General features: G+C 40.8%; 1 protein-coding gene across 2 annotated transcripts in view; it reads left to right on the top strand.

Moving 5' to 3' along the window:
* abcf3 (ATP-binding cassette, sub-family F (GCN20), member 3) overlaps positions 1-19,601 on the top strand; it is a 101,113-nt gene that overhangs the window by 57,239 nt on the left and 24,273 nt on the right. For both annotated transcript variants that reach the window (XM_060834073.1, XM_060834074.1), the window contains 3 exons: positions 1,376-1,432; positions 10,182-10,204; positions 10,799-10,854. In XM_060834073.1, the coding sequence (XP_060690056.1) occupies positions 1,376-1,432; positions 10,182-10,204; positions 10,799-10,854 (136 nt within the window). The remainder of the gene's footprint in view (positions 1-1,375; positions 1,433-10,181; positions 10,205-10,798; positions 10,855-19,601) is intronic.

The following is a 19,601-nucleotide window of genomic DNA, read 5'->3' as shown; positions in this document are numbered from 1 at the left end:
GGCCCTTTGGCCCTAACTGGTCCATGCTGAACAAAAATGTCATCCACGCTAATCCCATTTCCCTATTGGCTCATATCCTTATAATCCTTTCCATGTATTTGTCCAAATGCCTTTAAATTGTTGTTAATGTACCCACCTCAACCACTTCTGGCAGCTGATTCAATATATGCACCACCCTCTGTGAAAAGAATAGTTGTCCCTCAGGTTCTCTTTTATTCTTTCTCCTTTAACTTTAAACTGATGCCCTGTAGTCCTCAATTGCCCAACCTTTGGAAAAGGAGTGAGTGCATTCACCCTATCCATGTCTTTAATAATCTTGTACACCTCCACTCTGCAGGCACCCTGCCTCTATTCCTGATGAAGGGCTTTTGCCCGAAACGTCGATTTTCCTGCTCCTCGGATGCTGCCTGACCTGCTGTGCTTTTCTAGCACCACTCTAATCCTGACAATAATCCCAAGTGCAATTTCATCAATGTCCTGTACAACCGCAACATAACTTCCCAACTTCTATATTCAGTGCCTTGATGGATGAAGGCCAGTGTGCCAAAAGCCTCCTTCAATGGATGTAGGTTTGCTCACTGAGCTGGAAGTCAGTTTTCAGAAGTTTCGTCACCATGCTAGGTAACATCAATGAGCCTCCAGGTGGCATGGCCAGCTTTCTATTTGTGATTAGGTTTCTTTGGGGTGGTGATGACATTTCCTGTTCTGTTTCTCAGGGGGTGGTACATTACAGCTCAGTGAGCAAATCTACATGCAGAACCTGAACCTGAGCTACAAGTCTTCTCAAAACACTCCTCCTTCATTGCCCTGTCTACCTGTGACTGCACTTTCAGTGCACTCTGCACCTGAACTCCAATGTCCCCTCTGTTCCACTGCACTCCTTCAGGCCCTACCATTTAGCATGAAACTGCTACCTTGATTTGACTTTCCAAAATGCAAGACCTCACACTTATCTATATTAACCTCCATTTGCCATTTCTCGGTCCACTTCCCCAGCTGATCAAGGTTTTGTTGCAATTTCTGATAACCTTCCTCACTGTGTAACAAAAGACAGTTCAATTGTCTGGATTGTGCAGCTCCAGCGGCACTCAAGAACCTCAAAATCACCCAGATCAAATTAATTTGCATGGTTCGTAACTCGTCCACTGCCTTTAACATTCACACACTGCCAACAAAGCACAATCTCAACAGTACGTGTCACCTACAAGATGCACTGCAGCAACTCTACAAAGGTCCATTGACATTACCATCTAATCTGTGATCTCTTCCCACTTGTATTCTGTATGTTTCACTTAACTTGTATAGCTCTCCTTCTTAATTATCCTAAAGTTAGCATGAAGTTTTATTTTAAATCTTTTTTTTTTGTTTGTTTCAGGGAGTTCTCTGGAGGCTGGAGGATGAGGTTGGCTTTGGCCAGGGCACTGTTTGCCAAGTAAGTTGCTGATTCAGTATGGTTCCCAGTTTGTGTTTGCTTTAAAGCTAGGAAGCTAGCTGGTTGATGTGCATACAGCTTAAATAGGGCTATCCGAAGGAAAGCAAGTAAACAGAGTTCAGATAAAGGTAAGCCATGACCTGAATTGAGTGATGGAACAGGCTCCAGGTGGAGGGGCAGAGGAATCTGTCCAAATAGTTTGATTAGGTAATCACGGATTTGTCTAGAAAAAAAACTTATTAACCTTTCCTGAAACACAGAAGTAATTTGAGGGTATGGGGAGAAAGCACAAATATGACGTTGAAATAGAGAATTAGCTATGATCAGATTTACTGGCAGACCAGGCATAAAGGGCCTCCTCCTGCACCTAGATTTTGCTTTATAAAATGCTAAGGGCCTCCTCCTGCACATTAGTTTCTGTATTTAATGAAATGCTATAAAATAACCTACTTTTGTGTTCCAATCTCCTTGCAATAAACACCAAATATTCAATTTGCATTTTTTAATCATTTGCTGAGCCTGCACACTAACTTTGTAATTCACATACGAGGGCACCCAGACCTCTGTATATCTGAGTTCTGCAGTTTCTCAGTTTTACAAACTCTAGCCATTTAAATAGTGGTACTGCTTTTTTATTCTTCCTGCCAAAGTGGCTAAGTTCGCATTTACCCAAATTGTACTGCACCTGCTAACTTTTCCCCTACTCAATAACCTGTCTGTATGTCATTACAAGTCACTATTGCAGATTATAAACAATTGAAACTCCTGCATTGATCCTGGTCGTATTCCACTAACTGCAGTTTGCAAACCCAAGAAAGACCTATTTGTTCTTAACTGTCTTCTTCCTATTAGTTAACTAATTTTTTTATCCATCTTGATCTGTTATTTCTTATGCCACATGCTATTGTTCTTTGTATTTACACAATACAATACAGCACAGGATCAGGCTTTTTGCCTTTACATACTAAAGCTCTTCACTTAGAGGCTCCGTATACCTCTATTCCTTTCCTGTTCAAGTATTCATCCAGGTGATTCTTGAATGTTGCTACTGTGTCTGCTTCCTCCACGACCTCTGGCAACGTGTTCCAGGCACTCACCGCCCTTTGTGTGAAAATCTTGCCTCACACATCGCTTTTCAACTTACCCACTTGCAGCTTGAACTGTGTCCCCTTGTAATTGATCCCTTCACCTGAGATTAAAGCTTCATACTTAACACTCTCTTCATGCCATTCACAATCTTATAAACTTCTATTAGGTTACCCCTCAACCTCTGCGTTACAGTGAAAACATACCCAGTCTATCCAACCTTTCTTCATAACTGAAATCCTCCATACCAGGCAACATCTTAGTAAACCTTTGCTACCCTCTCCAAAGTATCCTTCTGGGAGCATGGTGACCCGAACTGTGTATAATATTCTAAGTCTGACCTAACTAGAGTTCTGTAAAGCTGCAGCAAAATTTGTATTTCCTTCTACTCAGTGCTCCTTCCAATGAAGACATTGATATGGCTTCTTAAAAAATGCTTTTCGAAATCCAAGTCCACCTTGCAAAATTTCAAAATTAGTTAAATATAATTTCCGTTTCACAAAGTCAGGTCGATTCTGCCTGATCACATTGTGATGTTCGGTATATCCTGCTATAATTTCCTTAACAGTGGATTCTTACAACTCCCTGTGACACATATTGGATATACTTGTTTTCTGTGGCCCTCATTCTTTAATAAAGGTGAAAGACCAGCTATTTTTCAATCCACTTCAACCCTTTAAGAAGCTAAATAATTTTGGAATGTCTGCAAACACTTTTAAGACTTCAGGGTGTGGACCATCTTGTCCTGGGGACTTATTAGATTTTCGATCTAATGATTTCCTTAGCATCTTTTTCTTAGTGGTGATTGTTTTATGTATGCGCTTATTTTTCACTACTTGATTTCCAAGTGTCTTTGAAAAGAGTTTGCAAGGCTTGAAGGCAGACAGAAAATATCTGTTCAATTCCTCCACTACTTCCTTATTTTTAATTATCTTGTTTCCTTATTTCCCAGACTTACACTCTCTCAAGAGAACCAACACTAGTTTTAGTTACTCTTCTATTTAAATAATAACATAGAGGGGTATATGAATAGGAAGGGTTTGGAGGGACATGGGCCGGGTGCTGGCAGGTGGGACTAGATTGGGTTGGGATATCTGGTCGGGATGGACAGGTTGGGCCGAAGGGTCTGTTTCCATGCTGAACGTCTCTATGACTCTATGTTGATGTTGCCAGCTGGCTTTCTCTCATATTCTTTCCCCCTCCCCCCTCTTATTTCTAGTAATCCATTGGTATTTCTCAAAATAAATCCAATCTTCTAAACTACCACTAACCTTCACAAAATTGTGCAGTGTTCCTTTCAGTGTGATGCGATCCTTAACTTTTTTGTTCAACTGTAAGTGATATGTGTTTCTCAGAGTTTTTATTTTCCACCAGAATGAATCTTTACTGAGTTAGGAAAATGTGTTTTGAAAGTTTTCCACTGCAACTCCTATCTTTTAATCTGGTTTTCCTTTTACTTTAGGCAGCTTGACCTTCACGCTGCCTTTGTTTAGGTTAAAAATTAGTCTTCGGCCCACATTTCTCTCCTCCATACTAAATGTGAAATTCTGTCATGTTATAATCACTGAAAAGCTCCTGTACTACCAGTTTGTTAGTTAATCATATCTCATTGCAAATTACCAGGTTTTAAAATTCTTACTGATTGGCTTAATGTACTACCTGAAGAATTTGTCCCAGAAACCATCTACAAACTTACTTTTTCAGGCTGTCCATGCGAAGTATCCAATCTACATATAAATTAAAGTCACCTGTAATTATTGCAGTGCCTTTCTGACATGTTCTATTTATTTCTATATACTTTGTTCTGTGTAACTACTGTTAGTGGGCCTATAAACAACCGCCTCACTGCCTCCAAGGTGTTAGGTTCCTTGCCCCACACAGCTCACTTCCACCTCCTCCCAAAAATCAACTAAGATGACTATCCAGCCAGACGCATTGTTTCAGCCTGCTCTTGCCCCATGGAACTCGGCTTTTTCGACCTTAACTCAATCTCTTCTCCTCTGGTCCAGTCCCTGCCCACGTGCATCTGTAATTTCTCTCTCACTTTACGCCAGTTTTGGAATTTCCAGTTTGCAGGTTCAGCTGCTGCCTCTTTACCATGGACATACAATTCCAGGATGGTCTCAGGGCTTGCTGCTGCTTCCTGGAGCAGGCCTGAACCATACCCACCCACCACCACCCTCCTTCACTTGGCTGAGCTCGTCTTTACCCTCAACAACTTCTCTTTTAACTCCTCTCTTTGTCTCCAGATCAGAGGGATGGCCATGGGTGCTCACATAGGCCGCAGTTATGCCTGTCTTTTCTTTGGGTATGTGGAACATTCTTTGTTCCAGTCCTATTCTGGTTGCTTCCCTCTCTTGTCTGGAATTGGAGTAGTTCATCAATTTTGCTTTCAGTTTCCAACTCGCCCTCGCAGTCAACTGGTCTATCTCTGGCTCCTCCCCTTCCCTTCCTTGACATTTATGTTTCAAGTTTTGTGGCTAGACTGGCCCCCCATTATAAATCCACTGACTCTCAGTTACCTGGACTATCCATCCTCACACCTTGCTTCATGTAAAGACTCCGTTCTTTTCTCTCAGTTCCTCTGTCTCCATCACATTTGTTCTGATTAGGCCAACTTTGACAAGAGAGCTTACAAAATGTCCACCACCTTCCTCATCTGTTGTTTTCCCAGGACCGTTATCAACAGGGCCCTCAACTGGGTCCAACCCATCTCCAACACTTCCAGTCCAACTCTTTTCCCTCCCTCAACAAGGGTTCACTTTGTCCTTACCTACCATCCCACCAGTATCCACATGCAAAGGATCATGAGCTGTCATTTCCGTCAGCTCCAATGAGATACCTACCAGGCACACATTCTCCTCCCCTCACTTGTCCGCCTTCTGCAGCAACCATTCTCTCCGGAACACCTTTGCCAACTCTTCTTTCACTCCCAACACCTCCCATGGCACTTTCCCTTGCAACCACCCAAGGTGTAACACCTGCCCATTTACCTCTCCCCTCTCCAAGGGCCCAAACATACCTCCCAGCTAAAACAGCACTTTACCTGCACTTCACGCAATCTAGTCTACTGCATTTGTTGCTCCCAATGTGGCCGCCTCTACATTGGAGAAATGAAGCATAGACTGGGTGACCACTTTGCAGAATGTCTGCCTGCAAAAAAAGGCTCTCAGCTTCCTGATGCCTTCCAATTTAACACACCACCCTGTTCCCTGGCCACCATCTCTGTCTCGGGTATACTGCAGTGTTCCAGCAAAGCTCAGTGTAAGCTGGAAAAACAATACCTCATTTTCCACTTGGGGGCCTTGCAGCCCTCCGGACCCAATAATGGTATGGCCTGAACTCTTCCATGTCCGAGCCCACTACCCAACACTCTGGGCTTTGATATAGCCTGCCATTGCTCATCACCTATTAGCTATTCACCTTCCTAGCTAGATCATTATCAACTTCTTTGTCTCTCGAACTGTCCTTCTTTCTCTCTTTTGGGCTGAATCTCCACCTGTCGTTTACTCCTTACCCCCCTATCTCTTGCATATAAACCAACACTTGCTTAATTACCATCACTTCTGCGTAAAGATCACCGGACATGAAACATTAACTCTGATTTCTGTTTACAGATGCTGCCAACCACCTGAGCTTTTCCAGTAACAATTGATTAGGGATAGTCAGTAGGAAATTGTGTCTTAAAAATTTAAGATTTTTGTTGGAGAGGTGACCAAGAATATAGATGAAGGCAGAGTGGTAGACATTGTCTGTATTGACTTTAGCAATTCCTTCGACTGCAATTCCTCCCTCTGCATGGTAGACTCATTAGTAAGATTAAATTACTTGGTATCCACAGAGAGCTATCCAGCTGGATAGAAAATTGAGAGACAGAGTGTTGTTATTCATCTGGGAGGCCTGTAACCACAAGGATCAGTGCTGGGCCCACTATTCATTTATATAACTGAGTTGGATGAGATTATAGGAAGCATGGTTGGTAAGTTTTAAGATGGCACAAAAATTGGTGATTATAGGGGACAGCAAAGAACGTTTTGTAAGAATACAACAGGATCTTGATCAGTTGGGCCACTGGGCTGAGGAATGGCAGATGGAATTTAATTCTGATAAATGCAAGATGTTGCATGTTACTAACAGAAAAGCCAGGGCGGGACTTTCACAGTTAATGGTAGGATCTTGGGGAGTGTTGTTGAACAGAGAAACCTAGGGGTGCAAGTACGCAGTTCTTTGAAAGTAGCAGGTAAGAAAAGGTGGTGAGGAAGCATTTGGCACACGTGCCTTCATCAGGGAGAGCATTGAGTGCAGGATTTAGGACGTCATGTTACAGCTGTGCAAGACATTGGTAAGGCCACATTTGGAGTATAGCATACAATTCTGGTTGCCCTACAATATAAAGGATGTTATTAAACTGGAAAGCATGCAAAGGAGGTTTACAAGAGTTTTAACAAGGTTGGATAGGCTGGAGGTTTCTCCCTCTTGGAGCACAGCAGGGTGAGGGGGTGACCTTAGAGATTTATAAAATCATGAGGGGCATAGATAAGGTGAATAGGAAGGTCTTTTCCCCAGGGTACAAACTAAAGGTCCTAGTTAAAGGTGAGAGGGGAAAGATTTAAAAGGGGCCTTTTTCACACAGGGTGGTGCATATATGACACGAGCTGCCAGAGGAAGTGGTGGAAACTGGTACAATTACAACTCCTAAAAGGCATTGGAACAAGTACATGAATAGGAGCAGTTTAGAGGGATATGGGCCAAATGCAAGCAAATGGAGCTAGTTCAGTTTAGGAAACCTGATCAATGTGGATGAGGTGTGCCGAGGAGCATGGAAACCGGCCCTATGACTGTATGACTCTACATACTGAGGACCTAGATTAACAGAGCTTCCCTACAATGCTTTTAACTTGGTTCCCTGTATCTATGAAATGTTATAGTGTGGAGGTGCTGGTGTTGGACTGGGTTGAACAAGGTCAAAAATCTCATGACACCAGGTTATAGCCCAACAGGTTTATTTGAAAATGTGAGCATTTGGAACACTGCTCCTTTCTCAGGCGTAGTAGGAGGACTACACCTGAGGAAGGAGCAGAGCTCCGAAAGCTTGTATTTTCAAATAAACTTGTTGGACCAAAACCTTGTGTTGTAATTTTTGACCTTTTAAAATGTTGGATAACCTCAATGTTCAGGCCAGTATAACTCTCCCATCGTGTCACTGTGAATTTGTGTCCACCTGTGCTAACAATTCATTTATTTTGTTAAAAATGTTGAGCGTGCTCAGATACAGAGCCTTTAAGTTTGCCTGTTTTGTCATTTTTGCAACTTTTGCCCTTATCTATTGGTACACTCTCTTTTCTTTAAATTCACTCATGGGATGTCTGTGACATTGCCCCCCATCCCGAGTTGCCCTTCAGAGACGAATCATGAGCTGCTGCCTTCAACTGCTATACTCAGATTATTGTTTTCAATATCTCTACTATTCTCTATTACCTCAATGTTTTCCTTTTAGTTTTTGTGTACTTTTTTCACCTGATGTCTCCTCCTCACTCCCCAACCCTGTTTTATTTAGTTTAAAGCCTGTTCTAGCACCTGAGCAATATGATCTGCAAGAAGTGTTTTCCCAGTGCAGTTCAAATGAAGACCACCCAGTGATATAGATCCCACTTTTCCCAATATTGGTGTCAGTGTCACATGAATCAAACCCATTTCTTCCATAATCAATCTTCAAGCCATGCACTCATCATCTCAGTCTTATTTACCCTGAACTAAATGTATCACGTGTAGGTAGACAGCCTATCACTCCTACCCCGCATCATTTCTGCAATTTTTTTGCTGGCCTAAGCATTCCAATCCTCCATATACTCGGGCAAAATCTGATCAGTAGGTAAATCTGGGAAATCCATTTGTTGTCTTAATGACTTAATGTGCAAGTTTCAGGCATCTATATGAACCAGTTTTGCTCTCCCTGTAATGGATGGGATAAATTTACTGAGGAAGAAAATATGAAAGGGTCAAACATCCCTGAAAGTGGATACATTCAACTCCTGTATGATGAGTCCCAAGATGCTACAACAGATAAGGAGATAGTGGAGGCTCTAATCATCATTTTCTAATTCTCCCTATTTTTTTTGAGGTGTTGGTGGACAGCTAATGAATGTACTATTGTTTAAACAGGCAGAAACAGTAATTGTAGCTAGTCAGCATCACCTAGTGGCCTAGTCAGTATTAATCGTCATTTATATGGCTCTTATTAAGTTTCTGTTTCACAGTGGAGTTTGTTCAAAATAGCAAAAGGAGGATGAATGTGCTTTTGATGTAATCTACAAATCTACAAAGATTTTATCAACGCTTTTGATAAGGTCACATATTCCAGACTGGTCTGAAAAGTTACCATTGATTGGATCCAAGAGAAAGTAGCAACCTGGATCTAAAATTTGTTAAGTGGCAGGAAGTGAACAATAAAGGTCAAGATCATACTATGTAACCTTGGAATTAAGAGCAAGCACTTAGATTGAGTTCCTTATCGCTTGAGTAGTGATACAGTTCTACTCATCCTATTCCATCAAGTAGGCAATTCCAGCAGAGAGAAGATTTTGTTACTTTGAGGAAAGATTGGAGCTGCTGGATTTTTTAAATATTTGGAGCAGAGAAGACTGAGGGGATTCAATTGAAATGTATAAAATTGATGTTAGGGACATATTTACTTTTGCATAGATAACAAAGAATATAGATTTAAAGGAATTGAGAATTATTTTATGCAGAGAGTAGTAGGGGGTCTGGAACTCACTACCTGAAAATGTAAAATTTACCAGAAACCCTTAGTACATTTCAAAGCCAATAGGATAGGCGCTTGCTGCCAAACCTCAATACAGGTCAGTTAAAGGAAGATGAAATTAAACTTGGCTTAATAGCTTCTTTTCCTCTTGCAAATTTTCTAGGTTTTGAGTCATACAAAGTACGAGTTAAACTCTGCTAAGATCCGTCATGTACAAGGTCCAGTTGTGTAGCGGTTTGTGACTGACCGCAAGCTAGAGAAGTACACCATGGTGGACTGTGAATTTGAATTGTTTATAGAAATAAAAATCTACATGAAACTAAAACGCTGGTATCAGTAAAGTTAACTCTGAATGGTTGTTGGAATGGTCTGATAACCGAGCTGGTTCAATAGTGTCCCTTAGGAATGGAATCCTGCCATCCTCCTGATTTGGCTTCCATGTGACTTCACTTCCCTTAGAGCTGCACCCTTTGGACCCGGGCAAATTCCCTGATGACATGCTTTTTTGTTTTTGCATAATTGTAATAGCAAAGAAATTGTGCTGAATTAATTATTATGCAGAAGGCTAGCTACTTAACAGTCTGTTGTTCTCAAAAGTCGTTTCTACTTGGTGCTACCATATAGCTTCAAGGAATGAACTCTATCCTATAATTTAATAGTTCACTTGATACCTCAACTTGCCATGCCTTTTTGTTGTTTTATGGTTTTGCTGAAAACATTTCTTCAAAGGTGCTGAATCTTGGAGCTTGGACAGCCCAGGCAAGCCATAGCTACTCTGCTTGCTGTCAGGTTGATATCAGGCTTCAAGTTCAGATCTGTTTAGAACTGTTTAAAAGCAATTTGATCTCAATTTAGATAACTGACTAATGATCGTGTGTTTTTACATTTTCTGTTTCTCAGGCCGGATCTTTTGTTACTAGATGGTAAGTTAATTGCACTGATGTTCATGTTGCATCTTATTGCACCATTTAGTGCTGCAGAACTCTTGATATTTAATGAATTGGGTTGAAGGGCGATTGCTCTTAGGTAATTAGTGCACATGTACTATCTGGCCAGTACCTAGAGTAGACTTGCCTTAAAATCTCAGTAGTTTTTCTCGAAGTACTGTTATAAGTTTGATGGCACATTGACTTTGATAACCATAATGGTAAAGCCACTTGCACCTGTAGTCCTCGTGCATAGCCAGTTCTTCATTCTGTACCTTTTATTACGGGAACAGATCTTCCACACTTTACTCCAACTCCAAGAGGACGGTGCAGCAAATAATCTCTCTGGAAAAGGTCGGTGAAGACAGCCTTTTCTGTAGGGAATATTTTTGAAAAATCTTGTGTTATGATCATGTACAATCCCCTCTTGAGATACTTGAGGATGAAGAATGAATGAGTGGGTTCTCTAAATAGTAGAGAGAGCTATTGTTTGACTGCAACATGCAAGCTTGTCAAATCCTGTTAAATTTGTTTTGTTTGTGAAATATTTCAATGAAACCAATAAACTTAATCTAAATGACTTGTTGTTAGAACCTACGAACATGTTGGATGTGCGAGCCATCCTCTGGTTGGAAAACTATCTACAGGTGAGTCATTGATTTTTTTCCCAAGATATAAAGCAATGTCATTTTACATTACATTCCCTCCAGTACATTGAGAATTGGTTCACTTGTAATGTGCTGTTGAATTTCTTTGCAGTTTCTAAAATCTATTGTAGCCACTTCAGTTCACTTCTTCCCCACCCCCATGTTAAATTTGCAGAGGGTCGTCATATTGCAGAATCACTGACTTCTCTCAGGTGGGATGAATCATCAGATGATTGAGGAACACCATTTTTGTATTTGCAAGTTTTACTGCATTTGTTGTATGGTGAAATGGAATTCGCAGTCCTAAGTTGGCTTCTTTGTCTTTCCTCTGCAGCAGTTCAACCTCACGGTCAAGTTGCTGTGACTAGCACCTTGACAGTTTGTGTCATGCCAGGTTGGGCATTCAGCGGGTTTTTCCTTCAGGCCAGTAGCTTCCATGCTTTCGGGCTATCTTGAACATATAAGTATACCTTTTTGTTTGGCTGCTCTTTTGAGTGTGATCAGCAAAAACCAAAAGATACATCCAAACACAATGGTCTATTCATTTGAAATTGTTCTTCAGGTGCAGGGCTTCGATGCCATGAGACGCAGCTTCATGGGGAATGCCACATGTGTAAAATGGTCCTCCCATTGATCTTCAGGAGGTGTTATGAGCACTACTGCTTTAACAGATGGTCAAGGTTCTACTGCAGGAGAGGAGGGTGGCCAACACAATAGTCTGCACACACTTCAGGTAGAACATGTAAGGCTAGCCAGGAATGTTTTAGGAGAGTGAAGTGCAAAGGTAATAAAAGTGGAGTTGAAGATTTCAGCAGCAAATGAGCTGAATGGAGGCAAAGGTGGGTGAAGTTACAGTGATGCAAGTCGGCAAACTCGGTAACAACATGAATTTGGTGGTTGAAACTGTTGACACCAAAGTAATGAATGAGTTCGTTCAGTCTGAGATTGAAGACAGCGTGTGTGACATATGCCAAGGATAGTATCTTTTGCATTCTCAAAATATTGCTGGAAGAAAGATCTCATTTTGTACTGGGTATCGGCTTATATTTTGGCAGGTGATGGTGAGGGTTGATAATCCAAAGGGGTGATAATAAAGTAGAACCAGGTGTCGTCATATCCAGTTGAAAAGTAAATATATTTCAAATGATTTTGATAAAGGACAACATGTAATTTTGAAAAAACATGGGAACCAGGGATTAATACTTGTTGAACATCAATGGTAATGGCAGAAGAGTGAAAAGAGAAGCTGTTGGAGATGTTTCTTTGGTTCGGAGTCAGCACATAAGAGTGGAATCAGATGAGAGCAATTTTGATCTACTGGATGTTTATAGAAGGTATTGGAAAACAATGCTGTTGCCATCCTATGTCAAAACTGCTGACGAGAAGAGTGATGAGGTACATCATTTTTGACTTTGATAAGAGCTGGTCTAAAATGTTGCTGGAGTGTAATCCTACACATGTAGGAATTCAACCCTGGAGTCATAGAGGTGTGCAGCATGGAAACACACCCTTTGGTCCAACTCATCCATGCCAGCCAAATATCCTAACCTGATATAGTCCCATTTACCAGCACTTGGCCCATATCGCTCTAAACCCTTCCTATTCATATACCCATCCAGATGCCTTTTAAATACTGTAATTGTACCAGCCTCCAACACTTTGGCAATTCATTCCATACACGCACCACCCTCTACATGGAAAAGGTTGCCCTAACCAATGCCCTCCCAACTCCTATACTCAATGATCTAACCAATAAAGGAAAGCATACCAAACGCCGCCTCACTATCCTATTAACCTGGAATTCTATTTTCAAGGAACTATGAACCTGCACTCCAAGGTCTCTTTGTTCAGCAACACTCAGCAGGACCTTACCATTAAGTGTATAAGTCATGCTCTGATTTGCTTTTCCACAATGCAGCACCTCACATTTATCTGAATTAAACTCCATCTGCCCCTCCTCAGCCCATTGGCCCATCTGATCAAGGTCCCATTGTACTCTGAGGTAACCACCTTTGCTGTCCACGACACTTCCAATTTTGGTGTCATTTGCAAACTTACTAACTATACTTCCTATGTTCACATCAAATCATTTATATAAATGACATAACTTAGTGGACCCAGCGCTGATCCTTGTGGCACACCACTGGTCACAGGCCTACAATCTGAAAAGCAACATTCCACTACCCTCTGTCTTCTACCTTTTGAGCCAGTTCTGTATCCAAATAGCTAGTTCTCCATGTATTCCATGAGATCTAACCTTGCTAACCAGTTTCCCATGGAGAACCTTGTCGAACACGTTACTGAAGTACATTGCTGTGCCTTCATTAATCCTCTTTATTACTTTTCAAAAAATTCAATCAAGTTTGTGAGACATGATTTCCCATGCACAAAGCCATGCTAATCGTCGCTAATCAGTCCTTGTCTTTCCAAATACATATAAATTCTGTCCCTCAGGATTCCCTCCAGCAACTTGCCCACCAGCAATGTCAGGCTCAACAGTCTGTAGTTCCCTGGCTTCTCCTTACCACCTTTGCTTAAATAGTGGTACCATGTTAGTATTCCTCGAGTCTTCCAGCACCTCATCTGTGACTAATGATACAAAGACCTCTGCAAGGGGCCCAGCAATCACTTCCGTGGCTTCCCACAGAGTTCTAGGGTACACCTGATCAGCTCCTGGGGGTATATCTACTTTTATGCATTTCAAGACATCCAGCACCACCACCTCTGTAATTTGGACATTTTTCAAGATATCACCATCTTTTTTTCCCCACATTCTGTATCTCCTCTATCCTTTTCCACAGTAAACACTGGTGCAAAATACTCGTTTAGTATCTTTCCCCCATCTCCTGTGGCTCCACACATAGGCTGCCATGGTGATCTTTGAGGGGTCCTATTCTCTCCAGAGTTATCTTTTTATCCTTAATATATTTATAAAAACCTTTGGATTCTCCTTAACCCTATTTGCCAAAGCTATCTCATGTCCCCTTTTTGCCCTCCTGATTTCCCCCTTAAGTATGCTCCTACTGCCTTTATATTCTTATGATGATTCCCTCAGTCTATCCTATCTATACCTGACATATGCTTCCTTCTTTTTCTTAATCAACCCCTCAGTTTCTCTAGTCATCCAGCTTTCCCTACACCCACCAGCCTTTTCCTCCCTTAGTAATGCTATCCCTAATCAAAAACGCCACTCTCCCTCCTCCCTTGCCCCTCCTTTCTATCCTTCCTATAGCATTTGTATCCTGCCAGTCCTGTCAATCCTTGAGCCATGTTTCTGTAATTGCTATGATAACCCAGTCACATGTTCCTAGCCATGCCCTGAGTTCATCTGCATTCCCTGTTAGGCCTCTCACTTTGAAGTAAATGCAGTTTAATTTATCAGTCCTATCTTGTTTTCTGCTTTGGTGCATGTATGGAATGAGCTGCCAGAGGAGGTAGTGGAGGCTGGCACAATTGCAGCATTTGAAGGGCAACTGGATGGGTATTTGAATAGGAAAGGTTTAGAGGGATTTGAGCCAAGTGCTGGATAATGGGACTAGATTAGGTTAGGATATCTGGTCAGTATGGATGAGTTGGACCGAAGAGTCTGTTTCTGTGTTGTACATCTATGTCTCCATGGTTGAATTCCTACATGTATAGGATTACACTCCAGCAACACTTTTAGACCAGCTCTTATCAAAGTCAAAATGATGTACCTCCTCACCCTTCTCATCTGCGATTTTAGCATAGGATGACCACACCATTGTTTTCCAATGCAATCTATCACCATCCAGTAGACTAAAATTGCTGTCATCGGATTCCACTCTTGTGTACTGATTCCAAGTCAAAGAATCGTCTCCAACTGCTTCTCTTTTCACTCGTCTGCCATTACCATTGGTGTTCAACGAGTATTAATCCTTGGCTCCCTTGTTTTTCTAATTCACAAGTTGCTCACCAGAGTTACTGGAAACAAGAAACATGGAGTTGGAACATCGTGAAGAATTTTGGAGAGCAGAGTAAGGGCGGAAATGATGCTCTGGCTCTCAAAGGTAGAGATGGCTAAAGAAAAGCAAATTTGAATGATGGATAGGCAATATTTGAGGAAGGACATCTGTTAACAGGATCAGCTATGGGAGCAGGAAGGTCTCTTGCCTGCATGAATGTTTTCTTATCTTAAAAGCACTATATAAATAAATGATTGTTTTTGGGCAAATGTTCAAAAGTAAAACTCACATTTATGTTGCACCTGAGTGTTGCTGAAGCATTTGAACAGCTTTATGTGCACAACCAATTACTTTGAAGTATATTCGTAGTAAACAAATGAAGCAGTCCTTTTGCATTAAATGAGCTGTGAGAAGAATGGCAATTAATTATTTTTTTTGTTGAATGAAGATAACTTGTTAATAATTTGAAGTATGTTTGACCTTAAATCTGTGCTGGGGCAGGCAATAGGGCCTTGGTTTCTTGTCTCATCCAAAGGCTGACATTCCTAAAGAACTGCAGTGTTGTCTCTCAGAATGGGTTTTAAACAGACAGCAAGTGATACAGTGGGTTATGACGGGAAGAAGAATGAAATATTATAATTGCAAAATGCAAGAACTTTGCACTGGTCTTTTATTCTGTTCAGGTCATTTAGATAGAAAACTCATTCTATTATCTGTCAAGCAGAATCTCTTGAAAACAAATATGCCTGTTGCTGAAAAATAATATATTAGGCAATTTCATTGTGGCGGAAGTGAGAGATTTTGAACCTGGTCTACACGATTATGTGCTGAATATGCAAAGCTGACATTATTCGAAACAGTGAGTTTAAATGAAGTAGGTTAGGATGTAAGGTTAAACATTTGCAGCTCATTCCTGATATGCTGCTCGTAGTTGTTTGTATACATATCCAAACAACAGCACGACTCGTGTCTAAGTAAAATAATTTGCTGTGTTGAGTTATGGTATTCATACATTAATGGGTTTGCAGGATGCTTAAAGGCCTCAATAAACGCTAAATAAATTTGACCACCACATCATGAAAATTGCACTGTTCAATAATAAAACATGGCAAGTATGGAAGTGTCTGTCTGGGAAATGACCAACAATGATGAGGGAATTGAAAAAAATAAGGCTTGCATTTATACATGATCTTGGTATGTTTCCATGTTTTCTTGTTGGTTAAATACTTTTGAAGTTGTTATTATTGTAATGTAGGGAAATGTCAGTTTTGATTGAGTTAATCAGCCTTGCTCAACTTTTTTCTTTGCACAGAGAAACAGGTTCATGTATTGTTTCCCTAAGATGACATGAAAAAATCTTGTGTAATGAAAATGGACTTGCTAGGCTATTTTAGAATGCAGTTGTGGGTAGAGTTATGGATAGTGACGAAGAATGTTGTAGGTTACAGAGAGACCTAGATAAGCTGCAGAGCTGGGCTGAGAGGTGGCAAATGGAGTTTAATGCAGACAAGTGTGAGGTGATTTACTTTGGAAGGAGTAACTGGAATGCAGAATACTGGGCTAATGGTAAGATTCTTGGTAGTGTAGATGAGCAGAGAGATCTCTGTCCAAGGACATAGATTTTTGAAAGTTACCACCTAAATTGATAGGGTTGTAAAGAAGGCATACAGTGTGTTAGCTTTTATTGGTAGAGGGATTGAGTTTTGGAATTATAAGATCATGTTGCAGCTGTATAAATGTTTGTGTCCACATTTGGAGTATTATGTACAGTTCTAGTCACCGCATTATAGGAAGGATATGGAAGCCTTGGAAAGGGTTCAGAGGAGATTTACTCGGACGTTGCCTGGTATGGAGGGAAGGCCTTACAAGGAAAGGCTGAGGGACTTGAGGCTGTTTTCGTTAGAGGGTAAAGGTTGAGGTGTGACTTACTTGAGACATATAAGATACTTAGAGGGTTATATAGGTTGGACAGTAAGACCCTTTTTCCTTGGATGGTGATGGCTAGCACAAGGGGACATAACCTTAAATTGAGGGGGATAGATATAGGTCAGCTGTCAGACGTAGTTTCTTTACTCAGCGTAGTAGGGGCATAGAATGCATTGCCTACAACAGTAGTAGACTTGCCAACTGTAAAGGCATTTAACTGGTCATTGGATAGGCATATGGATGAAAATGGAATAGTGTAGGCTAGATGGGCTTCAGATTGGTTCCACAGATTGGCGCAACATCGAGGGCCAAAGGGCCTGCACTTGCTGTATTGTTCTATGTTCTAATTCATAACCATGCACGCTGCTGTGGGTCCAAAGTCATATGTAAGTTAGACCAGATGAGGAGAGTAAATTTCCTTAAAGGGCATTTGTGAACCAGATGGGCTTTTACAACGGTTGATGATCATTTTGTGGTCACCGTACTGAGACTGTTTCAATTCCAGATTTTTAAAAAATTTTCTTTTTACATTTTGTGTTCTTTAAGGACAGTATTGGGCTTTGCTTTGATACACCTGATAGAGTGTACTAATGTTGTTCCCTTGTTTAAGAAGGGGAGTCGTGACAACCCTGGTAATAAGCCAGTGAGCCTTACTTCAGTTGTGGGTAAGGCGTCGGAAAATGTTATGAGAGAGGATTTATAATTATCTGGAAAGGCATAATTTGATTAGGGATGGTCAGCACAGTTTTGTGAAGGGTAGGTCATGCCTACTTAACCTTAATGAATTCTTCAAAAAGGTGACTAAACAAGTGGATAAAGGTAAAGCGGTTGATGCAGTGTATAGTAAGGTGTTTGATAAGGTTCCACACGGTAGGCCATTACACAAAATATAGAGTTTCAGGATTGAAGGTGATGTAGCGGTTTGGATCAGAAATTAGCTAGCTGAAAGAAGAAGGTGGCGGTTGATGGGAAATGTTCATCCTGGAATTCAGTTACCAGCGGTGTGCCGCAAGGATCTCTTTTGGGGCCACTGCTGTGTTTCATTTTTAGAAATGATCTGGAGGTGGATGAACAAAGAGATCTGTGTCCAGGTGCATAAATCCCTGAAAGTTGCCACCCAGGTTGATAGGGTTGTTAAGAAGGCAAGTGGTGTGTTACTGTCTATTGGTAGGGGAATTGAGTTTCGGAGCCATGAGGTCATGCTTCAGCTATACAAGACACTGGTAAGGCTGCACCTGGAGTATTGCGTACAGTTCTGATCCACATTTTGGGAAGGATGTGGAAACCTTGGAAAGAATTCAAAGAAGATTGAGTAGGATGCTGCCTGGTATGGAACGAATGTCCTATGAGGAAAGGCTGAGGGAACTGAGACTATTTTCATTGGAGAGTAGAAGGATAAGACTTGACTTAATTGAGACAAAAGATAATCAGCGTGTTAGATAGTGAGAGCCTCAGTCTTTCGCCCCATTTGTTTCCCTAGCACTTTTTCTCTAGTGATAGGTATGCTATTTATTTCCTTGCCTATTTTTGCGCCTTAATTGTTTAGTAACTTTAGAATGTTATTAATGTCATCTTCTGTGAAGATTGTTGCAAAGAATTTACTCAACTCTTCTGCCATTTCTTGGCTCCACATGATTCCTTCCCCAGACTCCTCTTCTAAGGAGATTTTGTTTATTTTGGGTTCTCTTTTTATACAATTAAAGAACTTTTGCTGTCAATTTTAATATCACTTGCTAGTTTACCTTCAAAGTTTATTTTCGTTTTTTTGGGTCACTCTTTGTTGGCCTTTATAACTTAACCAATCCTCTGACTTACCACTAATTTTTGCCACGTTATATGTTTTTCTTCTTTCAATCTGATGCTATCCTTAACTTTTTCTTGTTTAACAACTGTTGACTTATCCCGTTCCTAGAATCCTCCTTCCTCACTGGAACATACCGTTAGTATGAGCATGAACCAAGCTAATTTAATCTTTTGATGAGTGTATATGAATCAGGAGCAGAAGTAGACCATTTGTGTTTTAAACCAGTTGTTTTGATTTCCATATTCCTATCTAACCTCTGAACCTTTTAGATTCTTGTTAGACAGGGGAATCACTACCTGTATTTCGTACACACTTCTGCAACTGTGCACAGGTTGTGGAGGTAGTAATTGTTTTAATGTTGGATAGGGTGTCATGTGTACAAGGACTTTCAAAAACTGATGAAGTGCCACATAATCAGCTTACCACAATTTTGATCCCCATCAAATAAAAGAAGCAAGGGCAACGTAGGTGCCAAGTTGGTTGAGTGAAAGGAAGCAGTAATGATGACGGGTTCTTTTCAGACTGAAAGAAAATGCATGGTGGGGTTGCCCACGGGCTAGTAATAAGACCGGTGCTTTCCTTTATCTTGCTTAATGACCTAGAATTAATGTTAAACTTTCAAAATGATGGAAAACTTAGATTATCGCAAACTGAGGATAGTGATAAGCTTCAAGAGTATATCAATTGGATTGACCCTTGATGGAGGGGATGTAATGCAGAAAAGGATGAAGTGAATCATTTGATAGATAACATTTGGGAAGGCCATAAAAATTAAAGGCTGCAGTTCTAAGCTGTGCAGCAATAGACCTGGGAGATAGGTTAGCACACATTCTTAGGGTGGACTGAGAAATTTGTTAAAAGGGCTTTAGGGATACTGTGTTTTATCAGCAGAGGCATTTTTTAAAAAATGACTTGATCATCCTCAGCTGATGTTGTCCAATTCTAGGTGTCCACATGTTAATAAAGATATGAAAACTTCGGGTGGTGCAGAAAAGATTTGTGAGAATAGTTCCAGCAATGAAGGAATTCTATTAAATGTATAGATTCGAAAAAGTAGGGTTACTTTGCTTTTATTTTGCAGTAGAGAAGGTACA

The sequence above is a fragment of the Hemiscyllium ocellatum genome, chromosome 13 (genome assembly GCF_020745735.1).
Source record: "Hemiscyllium ocellatum isolate sHemOce1 chromosome 13, sHemOce1.pat.X.cur, whole genome shotgun sequence".
NCBI classification, from domain to species: Eukaryota; Metazoa; Chordata; class Chondrichthyes; order Orectolobiformes; family Hemiscylliidae; genus Hemiscyllium; species Hemiscyllium ocellatum.
The sequence above is the reverse complement of the archived record's forward strand: the minus strand, read 5'-3'. Positions and strand labels throughout refer to the sequence as shown.